General features: G+C 40.1%; 3 protein-coding genes, 1 long non-coding RNA gene and 1 pseudogene across 9 annotated transcripts; 2 read left to right on the forward strand and 3 right to left on the reverse strand.

Annotated features, from left to right (window-relative positions):
• Positions 1 to 2,047: 2,047 nt before the first annotated feature.
• Positions 2,048 to 14,273, reverse strand: LOC123466477 (endoribonuclease Dcr-1-like). Its single transcript, XM_045171258.1, has 18 exons — positions 13,952 to 14,273; positions 13,668 to 13,876; positions 13,463 to 13,582; positions 13,144 to 13,242; positions 12,833 to 13,011; positions 12,350 to 12,770; positions 11,777 to 12,285; positions 11,203 to 11,713; positions 10,466 to 11,151; positions 10,243 to 10,392; positions 5,528 to 5,631; positions 5,173 to 5,433; positions 3,769 to 5,105; positions 3,130 to 3,670; positions 2,841 to 3,061; positions 2,632 to 2,779; positions 2,491 to 2,566; positions 2,048 to 2,406 (listed from the first exon to the last, which is right to left on the reverse strand). The coding sequence occupies exons 1-18, from the start codon at positions 14,271 to 14,273 to the stop codon at positions 2,235 to 2,237; spliced, it is 6,066 nt and encodes a 2,021-aa protein (XP_045027193.1). The 3' UTR covers positions 2,048 to 2,234.
• On the forward strand, positions 5,757 to 10,158 carry LOC123466473 (hybrid signal transduction histidine kinase G-like). 2 transcript variants are annotated; one of them, XM_045170871.1, is made up of 2 exons: positions 5,757 to 6,719; positions 9,864 to 10,158. In XM_045170871.1, exons 1-2 carry the CDS (start codon positions 5,923 to 5,925, stop codon positions 9,961 to 9,963), a joined length of 897 nt encoding a protein of 298 aa, XP_045026806.1. In that variant the 5' UTR covers positions 5,757 to 5,922; the 3' UTR covers positions 9,964 to 10,158. The 2 variants fall into 2 exon arrangements, with proteins under 2 accessions (XP_045026806.1, XP_045026805.1); XM_045170870.1 differs by lacking the exon at positions 5,757 to 6,719 and adding an exon at positions 6,849 to 9,647 and having other exon boundaries at positions 9,864 to 10,001.
• A 209-nt stretch (positions 14,274 to 14,482) lies between the features above and the next one.
• LOC123470546 lies at positions 14,483 to 16,752 on the reverse strand. Of its 5 annotated transcripts, XR_006644249.1 has the most exons (4): positions 16,404 to 16,752; positions 16,203 to 16,323; positions 14,907 to 15,656; positions 14,483 to 14,819 (listed from the first exon to the last, which is right to left on the reverse strand). It is a non-coding gene; the product is annotated as an uncharacterized LOC123470546 (long non-coding RNA). The 5 variants fall into 5 exon arrangements; XR_006644246.1 differs by having other exon boundaries at positions 14,907 to 16,323; positions 16,408 to 16,752; XR_006644247.1 differs by having other exon boundaries at positions 14,907 to 16,323.
• On the forward strand, positions 15,962 to 17,286 carry LOC116935941. Its single transcript, XM_032943148.2, has 5 exons — positions 15,962 to 16,162; positions 16,262 to 16,309; positions 16,396 to 16,464; positions 16,619 to 16,681; positions 16,746 to 17,286. Exons 1-5 carry the CDS (start codon positions 15,962 to 15,964, stop codon positions 17,160 to 17,162), a joined length of 798 nt encoding a protein of 265 aa, XP_032799039.2. The 3' UTR covers positions 17,163 to 17,286.
• Positions 17,287 to 17,942: 656 nt separating this feature from the next.
• Positions 17,943 to 24,361, reverse strand: LOC123470704 (annotated as a pseudogene).
• Positions 24,362 to 24,446: the final 85 nt, after the last annotated feature.

Consider the following 24,446-nt stretch of genomic DNA (forward strand, 5'->3'; position numbering starts at 1 on the left):
GGTTAACCCGCTGTATCGCAAGAGATCCCATTTTCTCTACGGTACTCATTTGCGCTTTTTATCGAGGTGCTTTTCAAGACTCGCATTGTAAAAATAGGGTTTGATAGCATGCTGCTGAATGAGCTACTTAGAACGATTAGGACATTCGCATAATCCAGTTTAACGTGTTTACGGTAAAATTTTCTTACACATCTTCTAATTCCTATATTAAAACAAATGCAATCGTATTTGCATTGCCTCTATATTTACAGTGCCCTCAGATATTCACAAATATATATTTATGCCAACGGTCTTATTTAAAAATCAATCCGTCAGCTCGCGGTGAAATGGAGTTCAATTCCCCGTGAAATTTTTTTCTTTCGCTTTCTGTCGTAGTGGTTAAAACGGCGGTTCAAGGGAAGCAGCGAATAGTTTATTTTCTAACACGGGAGACGTGAGAAATTAACTAAGAAATACGAATTACTTATCGACAACCTTTTTCATCGAAATAAAATAAATACAGCCTTAAACGTAGTTCACATTTGAAAAAAAAAAAACTGTGAAAAGTAATAGATGCCGAGAAACTTGTCAAGAATAATTTTGGATCTTAAGCTAGATCTTTGAAAACTTAGCCTTTATTGTGGATATACTAATGAAAATCCTGAGTTGAACGACTTGTTGGGGGTCCCAAAGTTTCGCAATCTTTCATATTCGCTCGATCTTTTGGTAGTATCTCTAAGGAGGTCAAATGCATTGAGTGAAGTATATACTATACGATTGGTGGAGTATGGATCAAAGTTCTTGAGGCGCGCTCTCAGAAAAGAAGGCCGAGGATATCCTGCTTTATGTTAAAAAGAAAAAGTTGCGGCAATCCAGTTAATTCGTGTCGTAGATGGAACAAATATTTCCATCGAATAACACTTGTAAGATTTCGGACGCCGTGCATTTATGATTCTGACGCGCAATACAGCACGTTAAAGAGCTGACACTGCCATTACAGTACAAATGCGTTCAGTATGTGTACACACATTTTACTTTGATGTAAACGATGAGTCATTTTTCATTACTGATGTGCAAGTGACGGAGTGTGGCTAACACTACTTTCACTTGTGAGCGATTGTCCTCACCGCGAGGCATAAAGCAGTTGCTGTACTTTTACTTTCTGGTGACACATCACTATGCACAAGGCGGTGACTTGTTCTGACAAACTTCACGTGGACGGCTCCGGTTCGTTAAACTGTGCGTCGACGTAAAAACATTGACACCCTATCAACTTTCATTTCCAGTTAACTAATAATTTATTCTATTTCAAAAATCTAAAAATTTTGCGAAAATCATTTAAACTAATATCTCTATTGACAGATAATACGATGCAAGTTCAAATATTTACTGGGATGTGAAATCGCTAAAATGTAATTCGTTGCCGAGGCAAAGGTTTTGTGGCTCAGTGGAGCTGTTAACATTCTACCACATTTGACGAGAGTAGGAACGCTAACGTTGAAAACGTCCGGTTATAGCAATCACTTGGCCAAACACTTGGCTTCCTGGTAAAAGAGAAAAAAAGATCAAATTTCTGGGCCCATCTATAGTCGTTTACAGATCGTAGTAGTTTACAGATTTTCCAACCAGAGGCTGCAGTCACCGAGAACCAGCTGACTGCTAATTCCCCAACAATCAATTATTTTAATTGGTGAGACTACACTGGATTATTGAAATTGACCAGTTAACAGTTAATTGTTTTAGCTATTGCGAGTAGTTATAGCGAATAGTTAAGCCATTAGCGTAAACAGCTAATATACTCCACATCGATTTCTTAATAAGGGTGTTCAAAAGTCTGTGTATGCCGGAGGCTCCCATCTGCAATGAGAAATCGCAAAACAAATAAAAAAAAACGGCATCGCATATCAAAAAAATTCCCGCAGATTTTTAAGGCCACGTTGTTACAACGATTCTCAATTAAAGCTATTAATTCAAAAAGATTTTACATTCATCAATACTTAAAGAAGTCTCTCTAAGACTGTGTGTTAGTTCCGCAATGAAAATGGTAAAGTCGTAAGACACCATAACGTACGATTTGACATGTGTATTAGCTAATCACATGTCTTACTATAAGTAAACACCATACTTCTTTAATGTTCTGACAGTCGGTATGGGTCAACGTCAACTGCCAAATGCACCAAAGAAATTATGCTGTTTTGAAGTTTGAGACATTTTTGATTTTACACGTCACGCAAAGGCGACGCGCATTCATGGGTTCACTGTTCGCCGCGTTTCGTCAGCATTTTACGCTTTTCCAAAGTTCGTAAAGCATACTTGGCTGCCGTGCACTTTGCTATACGATAATTCCGACCTATTCCTTTGAAAGTTCCTTTCCCGATGACGTCAACGGTAACTCTTAGACGGCCGTCAGGGAGACGTTCAGCTTTCCTGTAATATCCAATTGTGAACATGTTAGTGGATATAAAAGAACTCGGAGCAAAGAGAAAGGTCAAGCTGCTCATCAATTCTTACCCAAATTTAACTCGATCGGTTTCTAGTTCCAGCAACTCTCTGATGGGTGACTTCGGAACATTTATACTAAACTCGTCTACAAATAAAAACAAAAACCCACGATGAGAAACCATTTTCTCTAATGATCCAAAATACAAATACCAATTTCTTTTTTCATCATATTGTAGTACACTCTCCAAACAGCATTGAGGGACATGTGCGAATCGAGGTATATTGCCCCTGCTACTGATTCAAATACATCGCCAAGAACTTTAGGCACTTCCACATCTTCAGCTTCAATCATATAATACTGTCAAACAGCAATACGATGTTATCTAGTGGGTAATTGAAAGAACTTTAGAAATTAATACCTCTTCATTGATGGAATGCCCATTTTCCTCTTGAGCTTTGATGAATTTGTCCAGAATTTGATTGAGAGTAGGAGACAGGTGCTTGAAATAACGATGGAATTCAAATCGCTCCGCCAAAACAGCAAACGTCGTGTTATTCACCAATGCCGAGCGCAAATCAGTTAGGGCGCCAGGCGGATGACGCGGTAGGTTTTCGTACAAATACCGCGTTATAAGGTAATCTATTGATACATCAGCAAAAAACCCATTTAGAATAAATACCAAGACATTTGATTTAAAAAACGTTTACCTAAGACGGCATCACCGAGGAATTCGAGTCTTTGATAGCAATCGGTCAATCTGTTGAGATAGTAGGAGGCGTGACTGAAGGCCTGCAGCAGGTAGGAGCGGTCGTTAAACTTGTAGCAGATTTTTTCTTCAAACGAATCAAATCCCGCTAGCATGTGATCAAGCATCACATGAACATGTAATGGCTGATCAACCAAAGGTGAGACAGGTGGAGTCCAGTAGCCATAAGCATCTTCGTCAAGGACAGGAAGCACCTTCAATCCAAGCCAGGACATGAAAAGCAGGGCCCCTCTTGGGCCACAAGCTCTAAGGTAGGCTCCAATGAGCGCCTCTACACAATCGGCAATACTTTTATCGGGTATGCTATGTTGCGTTAGCAGGTTATAAGGAACGAAACGAGGTAAGTCTTGGGCATGGTAGATATTTCCTTCGACTACCATCTCCTCGACTGACGGAATTTTGCCACCAAATCGCAACATGATTTGCTCCGATTTCTCTTGAACCAAGGCTTTCACTTGTTCGCTTGACATATACTCCATTCCCTAGAATGCAATTTACAGAATCAATTCCTTTTTCACGAGTAACAAAGTGACAGCAAAGTAAAATGAATTTTTTTGAATACGTAAAAAAAAAAAAATACCTGAAGATCCACGACATTCCAATAATTCAATGGGATTCCAGAGGAAATTAGTGCTTCTTCCAAGGCATCTGGGATTACATATCCGGGTGGCAACCAATTCTCGTGCGGATTGAATTTCGTTGCCACCATGCATCCACCAAACAGTTTTTTCTTGCCCAACTGATAAAGATGGAGATTGGAAACCTGACGCGAACGCAGATGGCTGAGTTCACCCTCGTGAATACTGCTATATTTGCAGTACAAATAAGTTGTGATAGAGTACTTTAAGAACGAATCGCCAATCGTTTCAAGTCGTTCTAAATTAATGCCATCATTGGCACTAGACATTGTAAATGCCTGCAGAATCACGCTCGGCGATGGTCCCGGATGGCTTTCTAAACCCTGTTGTTCGTCAAAACTGAAGGGGAAATCCAAACCAGGAACTGACATTTCTACCGCTGCTAATACAGGTTCTTCTTTTTTTAGTGGATGGACTATGTGGGGGAGTTGAGCGGATGGATCAGAAGATGGATCGCATTCGTCATGAATCTCACTGGTACACTGTTCTAGCAACAGGCGAGTAAGCTCTAGCATATGTGGGCTCTCAGATGCCAGTCGACGATTTGATTTTCCTGTTGTTGTGCCAGAGATATCGGAAAAGCTTTTCACATTTCCGGGAACTTCCGCCAAATTGTCTGGATGGTCTACTACCCGACCATGGAAAGGCGATATAATAGGAATCTCTTTGTCCACTGGCACGACGGATTCATCAACAATCACTGCTTTGTGTAATTTGAGCAAATCTTCACATCTGCGTTCCAAATCACTGTTCGTGAGATCAACGTTCCATCGATTTTTGATGCTGAGCAAATCTTCGACCTGTTCGTAAGGCTCTTCGTCATCCATCTGACCTTCTTCTAATTCTTCCTCCTCGGGACTTTTAAATTTTTTGGCTTTGAGGTTAATGGGTTCTTCGATCGCTTCTGCGGTGTCTCCTCTACAGACAAATTTGGGTCCAAATTCTTTCACTTTGCAAGCGTTTTCTTCTTCCTCTGAACCATCGTCCGTATCACTGTCATTCATGCTTTGATCACTATTATATGAGCCATCTGAAAAATTGCTTATCAATTCCGATGGTGACTTCGGCCGGTACTGGGAGAATTCCTTTGATTTTGGCTCATCCCAGGATCCAACGTAATCTTGTGTTCCCACGCCGAACTTAGGGAGGGATCCTTCAAGTCCAGAAATATCAACCACCGGTTTAGACCAGTCAAAATCTGCTCCATTATCATTGGTCAGCAGAGCTACTGCTTGAAGATCGCTATAGTCATAGTCTTCATCGACCGTTTCTCCCGTTCCTGTACGTCAAAATCAAAATAGTACTGATTATGACATCTAGCGATCCAACTTGCTATAACGTATTACCATTCTGGTTGTTGCCATCAATCGTATCCGGGTTCCATACTCCGATATCCAATAAAGAAGCTCCTGTGCTTTTTTTCGCTTCCTTATTTTCTCTTTTCTGCGGCTTTGAAGGCGATTTCGGTACGTTGTTGACTTCGGTTTCATCTTTTGGCTGATTAATTTCTTCAACATTTTTAGCACTGACTGCCTTTTGAACTGGTGGTAATATGGGATCTGAGGATTTGCATTTCCAATCGAATCGTAAGGCGGGCCAGCGGAAATCTAAAAAAAAAAACAAAACAAAAAAAAAAAAAACAAACAAACAAACAAAGGATTACAAACACGAGCTAACTTAAATTAACCTATCACTACGAACCAGGGTCAAGCTGACTCTTTCCCAGAGAGATTTCCATCGCTACTTTGCAGCGGAGTTGTTCTGCCAGGAGGAGACCGTTCAAACGGTAAAGAATGCACGGTAAACTAAACATGGGCGCAAATGACCAGAAAAGATATGGAATTGTTTTTATCGAAACGTTAAGAAATTTTGTCTAAAGAAGAAATTAATAAAACGAATATTAAATAATTATTTAGTAAAATTCGTTCGACAGAACTGTGTGTGACCATTTATATTCAGCATATTTATAGCAAGCCTGACTTGAAGTATGGCAACAGTGCCATACTAAAGAAAGGAAAGGAGGGTGTGGGTGAAGCCTATGAGGTTCCAAACGCGCTTAAACTATTCAGATCTTTTTTTGCTCTAGCATAGCAAGCATGGCTAAGCATAGTAAGTCAAAGCGTTCTCGTAAGTCGAGTTCAAGTTCGAGTTCCGACTCTGACTCATCTTCGAGTTCCGCATCTTCATCTAAATCTTTCTCAAGCACCTTTTCAGACATTATTAAATTAAAGTCGAAAAGATTTGAAGTTAGCAAACGTAGGTCGTCGGTCCTCGCCAATTGGATTGTGAAGGGCTTAGGTGAGAAGAACCTTAAGGCGGCTAGAGAGGCGTACAGACCTGACGTCAAGCGTGACAAAAAGGCTAGTGTCAGTGCCTCTGAACTGTTCACGAACCCGAAATTGGACGAGACTTTTTACGCGGCCCTTAAATCTACAAAGAATTCGAATGCATCGATGCCCAACATTGATCAGCTGGAAAAAGTGTACCGGAAGCAGACGGACGTCGTCCTGGACATGGCCAAACCTCTTCTTTTTCTTCTTGAGAGGAAAAGTAAGAGAAGCGACAAGGACACCAAAGCATTAAAGACGCTGTCACTACTCTGGGCCCATCTTTTCCGTGAGATTACCCACTCCAGACGTCTCAACATCCTCTCCCAGACTCACCCAAACCACATCGGCCTACTTTCCCGTGCAGCAGAGAAACTCCCTGTTGGCGGCGAGGACCTTTTTGGAACAGAGTTCGTGAACGAACTCATCTCCCAAGTCAAAACTGCTTCCTTGATGAATAGTTCTGCAGCGGGGCCATCAGCTACTTCAACACCTGGGAAACGTAAACGTTCACCTCCCCCTTTACAAGACTCTCGCAAGGATAAGAGTAACTACAGCTTCGACCGGTATGTCAAACCTCCATTTATTTCGAAAATTGATTTGCCAATTGCCGGTCGCACTGCCCATTTTGTTGATGCATGGGCCCATTTGACTAAAGATCCGTGGGTTTTATCTACTGTTGAGTATGGGTTTGAGCTAGAATTTATTGCTGAACCCCCCTTTCAACATAGTATACCGCCGAACGCATCAATGGATGCCGTTCAGCTAGATCTTTGTTCAGCTGAGGTGGAGTCTCTCATCAAAAAGGGCGCGGTAGTAGAGACAGAGGAGAAAGGGGGCTACGTCAGCCGATACTTTCTTGTCCCAAAGAAAGGACCAAACGAATGGAGGCCTATCATTAACCTAAAGCCTTTGAATCAGTTTCTTTCTTGCCGCCATTTTAAAATGGAAGGGATTGCCACAGTTCGTCACACAGTGAGGCAGGGGGATTTTCTGGCTAAAGTCGACCTTACTGACGCCTACTTTACTATTCCGATTTTTCGAGGCCATCGGAAATATTTACGCTTTCGTTGGGGGCGTAAAACATTCGAGTATACATGTCTACCCTTTGGTCTTTGTGCTTCACCTTGGGTTTTTACTAAACTATTGAGAGTGGCCGTCACTTTTTTGCGTCGTTCCGGGATCAGACTCGTTATTTACCTTGACGATTTGCTGATCGTGGGCACTACTACTCAAGAATGCAGCGACGCAGTAACACAAGTCATTCATGTTTTAGAATCTTTGGGATTCTTAATCAACTTTAATAAATCTGAAACAGTCCCCACGCAATGCATCGAGTACATAGGGCTTATCACCAATTCCGTCCCCATGTCGTTCTGCCTCACCGATAAAAAGATTTGCGACATTCGTCGGTTATGCACCGAAATTTTAAAAAAGGGGAAAGGTTCTCTTCGTCAACTGGCAAAGATAATAGGGAACCTTAACTGGGCTTCTTATGCAGTAAATTTTGCTCAAGCGCACTTTCGTAGCTTGCAGGCTACCTTCATTTCATCTTCTCGAGCCAATAACGACAATTTAGACGCCGTTATTTATCTGAATGACGACATTCGTGCGGATCTGAAGTGGTGGACCACTTCCGCCGATTTTACCTCCGGCAAACCTCTGCTTCTCTCACGACCGGAGATGCGCTTATCCTCCGACGCTTGCCTCTCGGGCTGGGGGGCAGTTTGTCTCGACGTCAAGACGGGTGGGCCTTGGTCCGGATCCGAAATTGGTCGCCATATTAACAACCTAGAGATCCTTGCTGCCCTTAAAGCCCTCGAATGTTTCGCTTCTTCTCTCTCTAATTGCACAATAGAGATCGGGATCGACAACACCACCGCAGTTAGCTACATTAACAAACTAGGCGGGTGCCGGTCAAAGGACCTTTGTGACGTCTCCCTGCGCATTGCCAATTTTTGTGAAGAGAGGAAAATTTTTTTAACCGCCATTTTTGTTCCCGGCACTGCGAATGTTCTCGCGGACGCAGAATCAAGACGCTCCCTCTCGGCGGGCGATTGGAGACTTTCTCCAACAGCTTTCATGTCCATCTGCCTTCAGTGGCCAGTCCAAGTGGACCTTTTTGCGTCAGAATGGAACCATCAACTGCCACGGTTCGTCAGTTGGTTCCCACAACCGAAATGCTGGAAAGTAGACGCTTTCAGCTTCCCATGGAAAGGGCTAGGCGCGTTTTGTTTTCCCCCGTTCAGCTTAATTCCATTCTGCCTGTCGAAACTGATGAGAGAAGAGGCGGAGGCAATTTTTGTCACCCCGTACTGGCCGAGCCAACCATGGTTCCCGATCATAATGGACCTCGCCGTGGCCGTTCCGCGACTATTACGTCCGTCGCCGGACCTTCTCACATCTCCTCTGGGAGAGAGTCACCCACTGGTACAAGACGATTCCATCCGCCTGATCGCCTGGAAACTCTCAGGCTCCGCTTTACTGAGAGCGGAGTTTCAGAAGACGCTTCAGCCCTCATCCTCTCCGCAACACGAAAAAATACAAACGCTGCATACCAGAGCGCTTGGAATTTTTGGAGAAATTGGTGTGCTACGAGGGAAAAGGATCCCTTGTCTCCTAGCTCCGCAGATATAATTAATTTTTTGGCTGAATATAGCGTAGGAAGGAGCTACAGAACAGTCAATGTCGCCCGCTCTGCTCTCTCTTCTACACTTGCTGTAAACCCGGGTAATGTTGCCGTCGGTGCTGACCCTCTTGTCAACAAACTACTCAAAGGCCTATACAACAAATCCCCCCCGACTGCCAGATATTCTCAAACGTGGAATCCTGACACCGTCCTCTCATATTTTGATTCCACAGCTGGGGCGACTCTTTCTCTCCTTGAACTGTCTCGGAAATTAGTCACTTTATTGGCTCTCTGTACGCTATTAAGAACATGTGAACTTTCTTCAATATCGTTGGAATCGATCGTCATTTCCGATTCTAAAATGTCTTTTTCCCTGAGCCAACCAAGAAAGGCTCAACACTCCGGACCCCTTCATCGAATTTCCGTCGACGCCTGGCGTCTTAATGTTTCAATTTGTCCTGTCAAATGCTTGGAAACTTATTTAGACCGTACTGCGGCGTTGCGCGATACCACAAACTCCTCCTCTCTCTTGCTCAGCAGCAACAAACCCCATGGCCCGGCCTCTGTAGCTACAATCGGCCGTTGGATTAAAGAGCAACTCAAAATAGCCGGTATCGACACGTCTATCTTCTCAGCACACTCGACTAGAGGGGCAGCAGCATCCAAAGCGGTCTTATCTGGTATACCGATTCAAACTGTCTTAGACGCCGGCCATTGGGCCAGGGAGTCTACGTTCAAACAGTTCTACCACAGGGAGGTGGTCAATGGACCAACCAACCTGATCACTAGTTCCGTCCTTCAACCACCATCAATTTAAACGCCGGTTAACCCTCTGCTGTGCTGTGGTTTTCTCGCCCTTCTTTTCGTAACTCGTCATCATCTTATTTTTTTCTTTGGCTTTGAATACACAGTTCTGTCGAACGAATTTTACTAAATAATTGTAAAATTGTTCGAGCGCTAGCGCTGAACAATTGGGATTATTTAATAAAATGAAAAGAGAGACAGAACTGTCTCTCCCACCCACCCACCGCTGCTTTTCATGTTTATTAATATTCGAACTCGTTTCTTGTTATTTTTTCAGTGGATACAATAACGGTTACCGCGGCCGGAAGAAGGGACGAGACAACAACAACAATTCAGGCAACTTCAATAACAACGACTCAAGTTTCAACAAGAAGTGATCATGTTTACCTTCGTCGTTGTACCTCCTCCGTGTGGCTTTATATTCCCGTGCTTCTAAAATCTGAATAGTTTAAGCGCGTTTGGAACCTCATAGGCTTCACCCACACCCTCCTTTCCTTTCTTTAGTATGGCACTGTTGCCATACTTCAAGTCAGGCTTGCTATAAATATGCTGAATATAAATGGTCACACACAGTTCTGTCTCTCTTTTCATTTTATTAAATAATCCCAATTGTTCAGCGCTAGCGCTCGAACAATTTTACAATTAACGACATTTACCAAACTGCTTGTCTCCACAGAGAGGCCGAAAAAGGATGGATACTGCACAATTCAGGCACCAGTATTTGCTTTTGCTGCAGGCTTTCTCTTTGGGTCTTTTTTGTATGCTCCGAACTAGTTGGAAGCATTACTCCTTTTCGGTTCACATACCTGTGTACGAATTACAAATATGCAAACAAATGTATAGAACATTGGTAACAACAAAGAAAAACCTCATACGCACCTTGGCGTTAAGAAGTTTAGTCTAGCTGAAGTGTGATCCACGTCCAAGAGCGGCTGCTTCAGATTCTGTATTTGGATCCCATATTTATGGCGGTAATATTTTTCGAATGTTGGATAGTTGTTATCAGGAAATTTAGACTGAGGGTTGAGTTCATAGAATATCTCAGCAACGTAGAAACATTGTGGATGTTCTTGATCACGGTACCATTTCATTACGACCGCATCAGCAAACAAGCGGGGATCAAAGACATAACCGGTTCTCTCTTCGTCTGCTACCAGCTGAGGTTTCGCGTCTCGAACGGATGAAATTAAATCGATGAATGCAAAATCCAGATTTAAGGGGGCGTTTTCCGCTAACGAATTTCTCTTTAAAGGCACGATTAGATAGGAACAGTCGGCGTGAAAAACATCTAACAACATTGGATCCTTTTCCAAGGAAAGCACGTTTCGGAAGATGTAGCGTTGAAAATCTGTTATTTGTTTTAATTGCTCCTCGGTCACATAGACTTCATCGGCGATTTTTACTATTTGCACTTCCACCTCGCCTGACCGAGTGAAAATAGGAAACGGACAAATTTGCGATAGCGGTTTACTATTCAAAATTCCCAAACTCTGCAGGGAGGTCTCAGGTTTGTAAATTTTTCTCCCACGCGTGTTTTGCTCCTCAGGTATAGGCTCACTTAGTACCTAGTAAATTTTTTTCATTAATGATCTATTACTTTAATGTAACACAAATACCATGGTGATCGCGTATAAGTAACAGGGTTGGTTGGGACGTGCAATACCATCGATAAACGGCTCGGCCACTTGCTTATAATAGTACTGCCTTCGTTTCGTAGTGCCCGGACGTGGCAGATTGTCGGGAACGATTTCGTCTTCCAAATCTGCGTTGTAATCCTCCTCCTCTTCCAGTCGAAGGTTTTCCTTCCCAGTGGGATAAAAGTTATCGTCCAGCTCTTTTAGCTGATGCAATAACCGACACGCTTCTAGTGCTGCGGATCGTTTGGCTATAACTTTCGATGGCATCGGAAGACCTGACACAGTTTGCCGCAGAGGAGAATTTATTGGTAGTTGTAATGAGCACACATACGCTACATCCATGCGCATTTTCCCGGCTGCATCGCTTTTCTGAAATAGTTCGGACCATTTGTCCCAAACAGATGGGTCAACGTATTCTCGCATTATTGTTCGTATTTTCCAAACAGGAATAAGGCGCGTGAAACAATCACTGGGCAACTTTGCGCAATATCTAAAAATATTTATCTTTCTGCAATTTACAGTCGTTTTCATTTCAAACCCATGTGCGTTATACCTGTTAATGATGGAAATGGCGTTTTGTAAAGACGCATATGATTTTGAAGCGTCACCAGGTGTGTACGGTTTCTCAATATTATTGAGCATATCTTCACTGTGATTGACGAACTCGGCCAAAGAGTTGTGATAGCCACTTTTACTTAGCAGAATTTGTTCAGTGGCATGGAAGTGAGAGAGATTCACCAGAAATTCATCCATGCGCTCCTTCTCGACCATCAGAATATAATGGGATTTTTTTGCGCGCGCTCGAGCCTTTGAATGAACATACGCACGGTAAGTTTGTGGCAAATCGTATCGGATAACCAGATGGCACGCTGGAATATCAATACCATCCTCTAGAACGCTCGTGGCTACGAGAATATTACAGTCGTGACTGCGAAAACGTTTCATAACGTCTTCTTGCTTTCGATCTTCACTTTCTATTTCCTTGACGGTCATGCCTTCGACCCGATCAACGGTATATAGAGGGCTTAGATACGCTAACTGAGGGTCGCATCGACTTGCATCCTAGACAACAATAAATTAAGATATTTCATCGAGTAAGGCCAATGTAACATCATCTTTTGATTACCTTTAAAAGATGATAGAGTAGTTTGGCTGTGGTGCGCCTTTCAGTGAAAATCATTCCACATAGCTGATAAGCGTCTTCTCGAATACGGTGGTGACGAGCAGGGAAATCAGGACGCCTACGACGACTTACGTGACCCGACTGAGTTGTTGGCCGACGCACAAAGGACGGGCCATTCTCAGGTAACTCTACGGTCGGTAATGTTTCCGTGGACAATTTTTGAACTTGATCAGCGAGATCGTCAGCATGAACTAATACGGTGGAATCGGTTTGCTCTGTTGGATCATTGTTTCCAGGCAATTTTGAAGTTATTGGTGGTCGATATATACGGAGTATGTCCAACAGACGAAGAACTTTAGGGTGGCTAAACTTTTCTATACGTTCATATTCGGAATATCCCTGAAACTCTTCTTCGCACAATGACCTACAAAATGGAACATAAAGAATGAAAAAATACTTTGATATCAGTACCATTAGAAAGCCAACCGTATTTCAAGTAAAACTGTGAAGACTAAGCACAAAAGAAGATAGTGTCTTTCATAAACTGCTTTGGTTTTCAATTTCTCTAAATGAATGAGGTAAACCAGAGCAGCACGGTCTGCTCCCCAAGGACCTAAGATAACGAAATAGTTCTGAGTTGTAACCGAGATAGGGGTACATTCTTTCTATAAAAAAAAACGAATAAATACAAAGAAAGTAAAACAAAACCCTGCTACACAAACAAAACAATATTTGCAATAACTACAACCACTAGCAGTAACCGACATTGATTAATTAAGATATGCTCTATCTTTTACCAAAATTTTGAATGATTTGGATATACTATTCAAGTAGATCAACAGGTTCAAGGCAGGGATCGGGAATTTCTTTAAGGTAGTCTTGCTCTCCATAATACTCTATGGGCACATTTACATAAGGAACAAAAAAGCAAACTTCAAGTGAAGGTTCTAGATGGAAATTAGAGCAGAACGGAACAGGACATTACGGCGAAGCGAAAGATGTAAACCTAAAATAATGAATAAGGTACAAGGGTCGGAAGGGACTTTGTAAGGCATAACAGTTGAAAAATTGAAAGATTGAAAAGAATCAAGGGTGATTCAATGCACTGGTGGGAACCGTCGTCACCACTTGGTACCATACAAGAGTTCCTACGCCGAAAAAGATGCACCAAGCCCATTGGGCGATCGTAAGTGGGACTGTTGAAAACGCATGACCACCAAATTGCACAATAAGCACCTAGACACAACAACAAAAAATGTCCAATCCAATACCACAAAACCACTAAATAAGTAATAAAAACTGAGCTTGATTGTTTTCTCACCTGTGCACCCGCGTTAGCTATCCAGATGCAATAAAAAATGGGGTTTGTGAAAATGCCTTCGAAGACGTTACGCTGGCCGTGAATCTTTCTGGCGTTGATTTCGTTAAACAATGTCATCATCACAAAAGTGTTGAAGATGATGGTAAAATGCTGTGTGGGCTCGGAATCGGTTCTGTATTGACCCGAATCAATGTCCAAAAATTTCTCGCCTAAAAACACAAAAGAATTCGATTCGTAAATTGAAAAATATTTATATCCAGCAATTTCAAAAGACCAATCATTACCGACGAATAAGAGAGTGAAAATGACTGTCAACTGGTATATGCCTTGTCCAATGATATTTTTTATCATAGTACGAGAGACGAGCGGTTTGGTGCGACCATAAGGTTTGCGCATAAGCAGGTCGGTGGTGGGCATTTCAATGGCAAGAGCTAGAGAGGCTAACGTGTCCATGATGAGGTTGACCCATAACATCTGGACAAGTTTCAACGGAGAATCTTGAATAAAGCAAGCACCGAGGAAAGCAACAATGACGGCTACAATATTGACGGTCAACTGAAACTGCAAGAACTTGGCGATAGAGTCGTAAACGTTGCGACCCCACATAACGCGCAACCCGATCTCCCAAAAACCGATAGATTTAAAATAATGTTCAGGGATATGTTACATCATATTCGCGTTGAGAACGAATTGTAGCTATGAAACTTTCTTTTTTTGCAATCTCATATAAGTTCTTCAACATAAGCTAATCGATGGCGAATGAATAACGTGCGGCTATTCTCGAAACATTTTAACATAATTAAAAACCATATTGATAGACATCTAAATAATTTATTTTGAGAAATTCAAGCTTTTGATTTTAAATAACTTGGCAGGAAACTAGTAAGATGAAGCTGCCTTATACGAAGGTGTAGGGGCCATATAAGCAGGAGCCTTGTAAGCAGGAGGCTGGTAAGCAGGAGCCTTGTAAGCAGGAGGCTGGTAAGCAGGAGGCTGGTAAGCAGGAGGCTGGTAAGCAGGAGCCTTGTAAGTAGGAGCTTTGTAAGCAGGTGCCTGGTAATTAGGAGCCATTGCTGGCCTGTATCCGGTAGGCTCACCAGCCACGGTCATGACAACAGCCAAGAAGCAAACAACGAAATTGGCGATGGACATCTGTGTTTTATGTGAAAGAGAACTTATTAGACGAACTGAAAGGGTAATCTCTAAAAATTGAACATGTTGGTAGAAATTGTTATGTACCTTTTACTGAAATAAAAGCTGTGATTAACCTTGAAGGATTGATAAGATGATAGACCGTCAAGTTGGAGATACTGAAACACAGTGAGAGAAAATGTATTTATACCGTACCTAGTAGTATGCTCGTTAAGGGATACTGCAAACTCCTGTGATAATGGATTTCAGTTCCAAGATCAAGGCCAATGCGAGTCATTGACATCCTTTTTTTTATGGGAAAACTTGGAAATCAAGAAGAAATCAAACCAAGGCCAAGATAATTAGTAAGTGACTATAGGGTCAACGACACGTATAGGCAAAAACAAAAGCAAGACTTCCATTTCTGATCGAAACCAGTATACATATAAAGACTTAGCCCATCGTCATCAGTATCCTCTACAGACTTAGCAATATAATGAGATACAAGGAACTGCCACTGCAAACAACTCTTTTACGTCTGTTTTTCGACCTTACATATATCTTTTACACTCTGTAAATGCAATTCGATTTTAAAGAAGAAATTTCCCGTCATCTTTCATAGTCGTAAGAAAGTTCATGATGTGATCATTTCCGACCGGCATAGAACTGACTGGTTTCCAACCACAACTGCGGCGATCATAACGCAGCTGACATGTTATTAAGACGTAGTTGGGTATACCTTTGTTCAATGACGTCTTTTATCACTCGGAATCGGATACTTTTTTTTCTTGTAGTAATATTGATATGGAGTTAGGTTCACTCACTTTTGCATTAGAGCTGCAAAACTATACCTTTACCCTGTAAGTGGTTGAACGAGAAACGTAATATTTAGTTGGTGAAACAGACACGATCAAATAATCACGTCTCTAAACGCAGAAAACTTTCAGTTAATAAACAGCCGTTTGAGCAGCACGCTGCTCGTACAGCAGTTGAAAAATCCTTCCCGACCCAAACGCGAGGCGGAAAATTACTGTGAAATTTCAATATCCCACACAAAGTAAGTTGATATAATTGAAAAGCTAATTTGTTCAATTCCAACAAGAAACAAGAAATGTTAAGTTTCTCTGCCTTCGTTTTGTGTGGTAGGTAAACCTGAAATAGCGATGGCAGAGCGTAAATTTTGGATCAAAGTAATAACTGTACTAACAGCTTTAACGATGGCCAGTTATACACAGGCCCAAATGAAAAAGATTGTGAGTCCGTTATCTGAATATACCCATCAAAACAACCAAGCTTGCATCAAATACTTGAATTCGACGCTGGCTGGATTTTTTCAAAAGTTTAACCGACCATTAAATGCTAGTGTAAGTAGAATAAATATCGTTGCTCTTGAAATTTGATTACCAGGTCATTTAATTTAGAGTAACCTATGCTGGTTTGTTGCATATACTTTTTCCATGTAGAGTAGAATGCTTCGCATTGGCCCAGACGTCGAGCAGATAATAAACAAAGTAAGTGAACATTTCTTTGTTTAAAGATGAGAATAAAAATTTTAAACACAATTAGTGAGCTAATTTGATTTTCTAAACGTATATAGGAACTGACTAACTTGATGTTGCAATGTAGACAAACTCCAGTTGGATCTTCGCCACAAATCACTGCACACGTAAGATGTTCTTTAACAATCGATTGAGAATATAGATCCTCACAATACATATCATCGCTATTTTTCATTTCAGCAGTGCTTCGATATTTAACTGATTTCCCATTGAAATTTATAAGAATTTTTCGCTTAAGTTTTTTTAAAATTTTATTTCCAGCTCAACCAGAGTGGAAGGAATTTTTACGTTGAACAGCTGGCCATTCAAAAACTTGATTTCAAGGTATAAACTTACATTTGATTTGTCCTCGTTATGTTATTTCATTTTCTTAATTAATCTTTAATAGCCGAGGCTCAAAACTGAAATGAACAATATAATTAAAATAGACAATCTAAAAGCTAGGCTGAATTATTTGTTAGCACAAAAGGCAAGCCAAGAAACGTTAAACAAGCAGCAAGAAAAACTTCTAAAAGATTACCGAGAACAAATCAGACTACTCAAGTTGGGCATAGAATTCATGATATCGGATAAAGAACATGAGCGTCAAAGTGGCATACAATATGTCAATAAACTAAAAGAAATCAACGTTGAATTGGCTAACGCACCTAAAAAATATGCCAATCTGAAGGCACAGCACGACGAGATAATGAGCAAGTATTGCAACTGCGTAAAATGTCAACTTAATGAAAAACCGAGTTTAGGATTTTATACGGAAAGATCACTGTTTGTAGCTGATAACAAGACAACTACTGAAACTAACTAACTCAACTAACTTGGCCTACTGAAGAATCGACCACTTCATACATCTTCCAAATGATTTTCTATGATTCGCTCTTGGATTGAATGAGTTGCTAATCTATCATTAATACATGGGCTTTGTATACCAACATTTACATGTCAAGTTCAAAGGTTTAATTTGTTTTGTTTGTTTTTTTTTGGGCGTAAGAAAAAGGAAAAATACTACGAGTGTGGCGTATAAGATGCAGAAGGGTAGTGAGCGGAGGAAAAATGCAGAGGAGCAGGAGGGTAGTAAGGGTATATAGTCAGTAAGAGTAAGGATGCTGGGCAGAGATAGCGGAGTAACTTGCTGAAGGTTGGCGGAGATATAGGCCCGGTCGAAATAGGCCCCGACGAAATAGGCCCGGCAAATAGGCCCGGACGAAATAGGCCCCTACGAAATAGGCCCACTTTAAAAATATTTTTAAAGTGGGCCTATTTCGACCGGGCCTATTTCTCCGGCTTCCTCCTTTAGTTCAAAATCTGCTTTATCGGGAATTAAAAAACTGGTTACGATTACGTCGATGGTCATGCTTTTCTGGGGTTTGGCTCCGAAATTGCTGTAAGCTGTTCGATTTCGTTTACGCTTCATAAGATTGCATGAAAACACTTTATTCAAACAGTTCAATGTAATTCAATTCCAGAAGGAGGAACTTATTTATCGCTTGCATTGGGATTGTTAACAGGCGGTTTATAAATTTAGAACCCCATAACAAGATCATCGATTTCAACGTTACCAATTGTAAGAATTCCAGATATGCGAACACGTATTTCACAAATTGTATTAGTTAATATAACTTTAGCAATCTATTTATGTTATCATTTTTGGTCCCAATAATACAACGCCATGCTAAAATTTTTTATTAGATTTGGATCATAATTACCTGACATCAACGTAAAGAAAACGTCTAAATAGATACGTGATTTTTTGTACAACTGGCTCTGATGCTACAACATAAGGCCAAAACATAAAGGAAATAATACCGAAACTGTTAACATAACCAAGAGAAAATTTCCGTTCCTGCAAGCTGTATCGGTCGCCTGGATAGCAGCCATTTCATTACCTAATAAAGAGAAGACAAAAAATTAAAACGCATCACTAAAAGGCAGTCTACCATTAATATCGAAACTAGCACTTCGAACTCCATCATTTTACCACATGTATTTTACCTAGTGCAACATGAACGTTTGTAGATGCTGAAAGTCCACTGGAGGGCTGGCAGGTATAACGACCTGAATCAGAAGTGTTGGCACTATTCACAAGTAATCGACTAACGGATGGAGGCCCAGGATCAAATGTTATTGTATGACCTGCTCTGTTCCATTTTTTTGTAAATTGGATGGCTGCTGGAATTGCTCATGACTTCCAAAATTTAGAGATTTGGAGTCAAAGTTCCATGAGACATACTCCGGCGGTTTCAAGGTCTGTCAATGAAATAGGGGAAGCATCTTTATTAGTAATTCATAAGACTATAAAAGAATGGATTAGGAGAGGCACTAAAGAACGCCATCTAATTTTGCAAGTTCTCAGTTCTGATTTCATTGTGCCCTTCTACTTCGCTCTAAATGTCCAACCAAATGGATAATATATAGGCTTTCTTTTGCTGGGAAACGTCTACTGATTACCTAAGTTATAATCTAAACTTGGCGAGAAATGCTGTTGTTTCTTTCTCGTAAGTCTAAAAGGAACTTGCCCGAATAATATGGGTCATTAGACGACCAGCAGTTTATGACCTAATTTTCATTTGATAAACAAACAAAAAATCAAGGTAACTGAGAAAGAATTCAATTTTTTTAAAACAAAAGTTTAACGCGTAAATCTTACGTTTTCACAATTTTTTTCTGTGATTCAAATTACTGATTAATCAGGTAACTTACTGTATTTTTTCTGGCGCTTTCTGCTTTCTTTTAAACTTTGTCACAGTATGACACACACATTTTTTTTTTTTTTTTTTTCAGCTTTGCGCCAGCTTCTTCCAGTAGTGAGCCTGGTTTAGGGTAACCCGGGGCTGAGCCCTATCTGTTACCTATCCAGTGTAACTAGATGCCAACTTGGTTCATTCTTGGATATGTGAACAGAACAGACAAGAAGGACACTCGATCGTTCGAGTGCTGATACTTTGCTGTTACTAATAAACTTTTAGCATATGCCAATAAACGATATCACTCACGAGTATTTTTTGTAACGCAGCAGATAGTTAAATTAAGTTGTTACAGGTTTTTAAGGAGAAAAGCTTACTAATTGCACTACAAAATTTCGTTTTTTACATGAAATGCACAACAGTTACGCTACATGAGTCGTTTCGTAAACTATCCGATTTAGATGTTATCAATGTCTGTAAAGTAGTTTTTTCGCGTTCCTAATAACTTTAATCATTTGATAGGCCTATATACGTACAACAACTGCCCCTTCATTCCGAACACCAACTCTTTTAGCTTTTTGTTCTGTTTCATGAATTTTATTAACGGTTGCGGGTACCTCATGGAGGTGTTTTGGGAAACTAATGGCGAGTACTGAACAACTAAATTAAATTCGAAATTAAGGACTTCTTAACCATATACACTTCCTTAATGCTATAACTATTTATACTTGTAACAGAAAACCTAGAAAACTAGGCTATATCTATGACGTGCTTGCGTATCCTCAACGTCTTCTTAATCTTCTGTAAAATTATGGCGATTAACGTTGATTTAACAATAAGCGAGTTTGCTTACATTCGTAATAACGCACGTGACTGTAAAAGGACTCCCGACACCAACATATATATCTTCAGACCCGACTAGCACAGCTTGTGGTTCAACAATTCGTAATTCGACAGACTGGGTCCATGCGGATTTCCTAGTCGTGATCTGTAAGTATAAAACTCAGTTTTATAAGAAGCAGAAGAAGCCATTATTCTTTTCATCTAAAAATAAAATTTAGCTGTTACAACCTGACAATCATAGATACCCTCGTCGTCTTTTCTTATGTATTTTATGAGCAACGTCCAAGTGTTTTCGGTATTGTCCACCGAAGTAACGCGAATTCTCTCGTCTCTTGAATATACTTTAGAGTCTGCACTCAAAATATACCAATCCCGCCGACGTACCCAAGATACCTACAAAGTTATAACGTTCGGAGTTAGGACGATTCTGACATAAGACGAGAAAAACAATTCAAGTCGTCAAATGCCTACAACGAACAAAGGAATGAAAACAAGTTTTATTGATAAAATGTGAATCATTCGTTGAAGTAAATCGTCACATATATACGTATAGGCCTATCCTAAACGAATTTATGCAGCTGGTTTGTTGTGGCGTTTTGGCGTCTAAAAATAAATACAAATTACCAGAAAGGGTTTTATTTATTAGCAACTTTATTTCTCTACTACCATTCAAGGAAAACAATTTTTTAAACTAGTCGTTTTAGCAATTTTTTAGTTGGTTACGCTTGCTTTTCGGTTACTAAAACAGAACTGTGTTATTTTAGTTTAGTTATTTTCAATGTAGGCCAATTTACGTGTGCAAACGCGAGAAATTTTGGGACGACTAATGTTTTTACAATCAAATTTTATATCTTTGGTTCATCCGTGAAACTTACACCATGATCCTCTCTTAGCGCCACATGACAAGGAAGAAAAGCTGTATCTCCCGATTGGGCGGTGATGACGGTGTTAATCTTTGGTTCTGTTTCGTTTGAATCCCATCGCCGTCCTGAAATGTAAATGGATTTATACATTATAGCCTATACGCTAGTTTAGCACTCACATCAACTATAACAAGAAATTAGTTTGACGGAGACTGGCACCTCTGCGTTTCCTATAAATAAGGTTTGAGGAACAGCTATATGTATAACCCAAACGTTTGATGAAGAGAATAGTTTTAGAACAGAGATTTTTCTCCAACAGTCTTTAAGACAGCACAAACTAGCCTATATATATACTCACTGACACATGAGCATACTCGTATTTTGGTTTTAAGAGCAGCTCTTATGCTGCCATTACATCCTCCCACAAATAACATTCTTCAATTAGGCAACTGATCTTTATTTTAAAAATTATAGTTTGTAGTTACAACTAAAGTAGTAATATGCTGACAATTTAAAAAAGGCCGTATAGCCTACGTACCGGCTGTAAGCATAGAAAAGGACAAAATATTTACGTTTTTCTCTCTTGCCCCTACTGTTCTCACAACATTAATATAGAAGAAAAATTTTACTTCTTAAAAAATCATTTTCGTAGACAAATAGATCAAGATCTGCCGACCGTAGATTTTTAAAAGGAATTAGGCTATTCGAAAAACCGTAAAGAGACTTAGCGGTTCCTATAAAATATTATAATCCATTGTTCCGGCTCACTAAAGGCAATACTTCTCGACAGCCCCCGTCTTTTTCTTCTGTTCACGTCCCCGAAAGGATTTGCGTCTGCTCCGCTCCGAAGCAGAACATTTAGATTGAAAAAGTAGGCTATATTAGGTTTCCCTAATTACTGGTCCCTATAATTGACGTTCTGTTTCAGATTGATTTATTAGTAACTACCATTTGATTGACATCAATGAAATTTGGATGTCACTAATCAAGAGTGAAAGTACAAAACAAATACTAGGTCTACGTAGAATAGAAATCCAGGAAGTTTTCCTTCAACTTGTGGTTCCACCACGAATGCATTCCGTGTTCTGATGCGCATTTCGGGAGGCCTTTTTGTTGTCCTTGGACCATGCAAAATGTTGATATTTTCGAAAACGTGGATTTTTACATGCTAAGACTGAATTGTCGACCATAGACGCTCGACATAAATTGATTTTGCAAAGTTGGATTTATGTATTTAATCGGAGTTTGGAAAACAAGAAGCTATACACTACACTAGGGTTAGTGTCGCCCAATGCGGTAATCCATGGTTTCACTCCTTACCGACTTCCCTTATGAAATCCTTTTAATTTCTTCTGTATCTGACCATTAAAACATTCTACATTTTGGCAATCGCGGTAAAAATGACTCTCGGTGCAATAAAGTCGCTAAATAAAGCAAGGTATTTAGAAATCTCAAAAGAACATAATTTAAACGCACAAGTCACAGAATGGCAAAAGAATTTCTATCATTGTCTCTTAATCAACTCTTTTTGCCTAAATCTTCCAGTCGTGAGTTTCAAACTTGCTGATTAGGAAGCCATTTATTGGCGTGTCGTAACAATGTAGACGCGTCTCGTCCTGGCGAAAAACCTTATCACGCCCCTTAAACCTAACAGCAATATTCCATAAATGTTCAAATGCCAGGAAAATGTCATCGAGTCATGTTTATGGAAGTTTCCAACGCACATACGGTTGCATTGCCATTTGAATTAATTTGATGTCTTCTTTTCCTATCTAGAAAAGTAGCCAAGGTCATTCTTTGGTCTTTCCAGAGAAAGACCTTGACTACCCTTACGATTAAGTTTGCAATAAACCAACGTTTTAGCTTTTCAGCATCCGAGCCCCAACCCTACTTACAAGAGAAAAGTGAGTTTTTGAAGAGTCTAACTCTGATCTGGAAGTAAGCAAGTCTTCTTCTCTTGTCTTGTCTTGTTCTATCTTAGAGTAACTTAAATGGTTGTTTTAGTGAATCAGTTAGATCCACTTTTTTGTCGTGTTTTAGCCAATAAGTGGAGGCTGAGCGAGTTGATTGTCTCGCGTTTGCAAGCACCGACGAGTTTAGTCTTCACTTCTGGTAAAAGTGTACCAGATCCGTTAACTCTATTGACTCTGTGCCTTTTATGCTAGAAATTCCGTGACAATATTCGGACCATCTTTGCCAGACTAGGAAGTATGAAATATTGAGCAGCACTGCATGCGTGTAAAACCATTTGGAAAAAAGTATAATGATGTAAACAAATGGTAGTCATCAAATGACTTTTACCATTCCAAATATGTTTGCCTCTTTACAATTTACAACGTAGTCTACAGCATCTATGTTTTATTTTTCCTAATCTAACCAAGAGTTTGCTTCACAAATTTAATCCAAGATGTTTTTAAATTAGAACCTGATAAGGCCAACAACGTAAAGGGAAAATATTAAATAGCACAAGAACGTAGAATGTGAAGCTAAATTGAGCGGTTTTTCTTTTTACTTGGTTAGTTACAACCGTGCTACCACCTTTGTAGCCAAAATTAAAAACTTAATGTAAAATGAGAAAAGAGGGTATAGTCTAATACGAAGTTGGGTACCAGACAGCAATCGCTATTACCGGAGTATCGGAGGGAAAACGTTAAGTTAAGCAACACGTATAATAAAAAAATTACAATTCACATTTGGTCTTATGACTAGATTTTCATTTGATTTTTTTTTGCGCTTTTCGTTCACGATTTCACATAGTTAAAGCCGTAGAATAGGCGGTTGCCTTCCACCCTTACGAATATTATTTACGAAGGAACAAGAGCAATCTAAATATTGCCGTTGAACATAAAAGGCGAATTCTAAGCTTATTGCATATGCGCAAAACTGACTTGTTCGGAATTTGTTTTTAATAATCGATAACACCAATCGTTTTCCAAACACTGCTTTATATTTTTTTCCCCGAAATAGAAATCATCGTCGTTTTCAAGCAAGTCCTCACCATATAGAATTGTCTTTTAGTGGATTAGAATAGTCTGTCATTTTTAAAGGCAAGAACAGGTTTTTGTTTCTGTGCCAAATTCTAATTTTTGTCAGTGTACATATTTAAGCTTGCAAAAATTAAAGAAAAGTTCTTCTTACCCGAGGCGACGAAATTTGATTTGGTTTGTGTTGCGTTGAAATTGTGCATGTTGCTTCCGCTATTACCACTGCCAACCATAACAATACTTCCCAAAGTCGTCCACGAAGTTGAGCTCTGCAGACTTGTCCAGATCAACCACCATATCGTGGGCGTGATCCAACTGGTCCTCTTCTTTGCAAAGAACAAACAATGCCAGTGATTAAATGTGAAAGTCACACCAAAAGCTCACAGGCTTAACACCAACCACTTTTTTAAAACACTTTATAGATAAGCCCTTTTCTCTAAGACACGAAAATCACCTTACATTTTGCACTAAGATGCGCACCATATGCACACAGTAAGGTTTTGAAAAGGAAAAAAACATAAACAAACAAACATACATTTACGATGGAAAGAAAGCCCGACTGAGGCAGAGCTGATCCATAACCCTCTCTGAAGTCTGAACCTGGTTTTTTTTCTACACCTTACCAACAGTCATATTGAAAATTTGTGCTATGAACGAGCCGCAAAGATAAAATTATAAGTAGAGACGACAACGAGCTTTTCCGTGTGAAGACACTTTT

Source organism: Daphnia magna, linkage group LG3 (genome assembly GCF_020631705.1).
Source record: "Daphnia magna isolate NIES linkage group LG3, ASM2063170v1.1, whole genome shotgun sequence".
Classification (NCBI taxonomy): Eukaryota; Metazoa; Arthropoda; class Branchiopoda; order Diplostraca; family Daphniidae; genus Daphnia; species Daphnia magna.

Coding starts and splice junctions, on each gene's coding strand:
- LOC116935941 (XM_032943148.2), top strand. CDS start 15,962: ATGGCAGAGCGTAAATTTTGGATCAAAGTAATAACTGTACTAACAGCT. Junction 16,163..16,261: donor ACCGACCATTAAATGCTAGT/GTAAGTAGAATA, acceptor TTTTCCATGTAG/AGTAGAATGCTTCGCATTGG. Junction 16,682..16,745: donor TTCAAAAACTTGATTTCAAG/GTATAAACTTAC, acceptor AATCTTTAATAG/CCGAGGCTCAAAACTGAAAT.
- LOC123466473 (XM_045170870.1), top strand. CDS start 8,286: ATGGAACCATCAACTGCCACGGTTCGTCAGTTGGTTCCCACAACCGAA.
- LOC123466477 (XM_045171258.1), bottom strand. CDS start 14,273: ATGTGGGGTCGCAACGTTTACGACTCTATCGCCAAGTTCTTGCAGTTT. Junction 12,286..12,349: donor TACTCTATCATCTTTTAAAG/GTAATCAAAAGA, acceptor ATTGTTGTCTAG/GATGCAAGTCGATGCGACCC. Junction 2,780..2,840: donor GGCATTCCATCAATGAAGAG/GTATTAATTTCT, acceptor GCTGTTTGACAG/TATTATATGATTGAAGCTGA.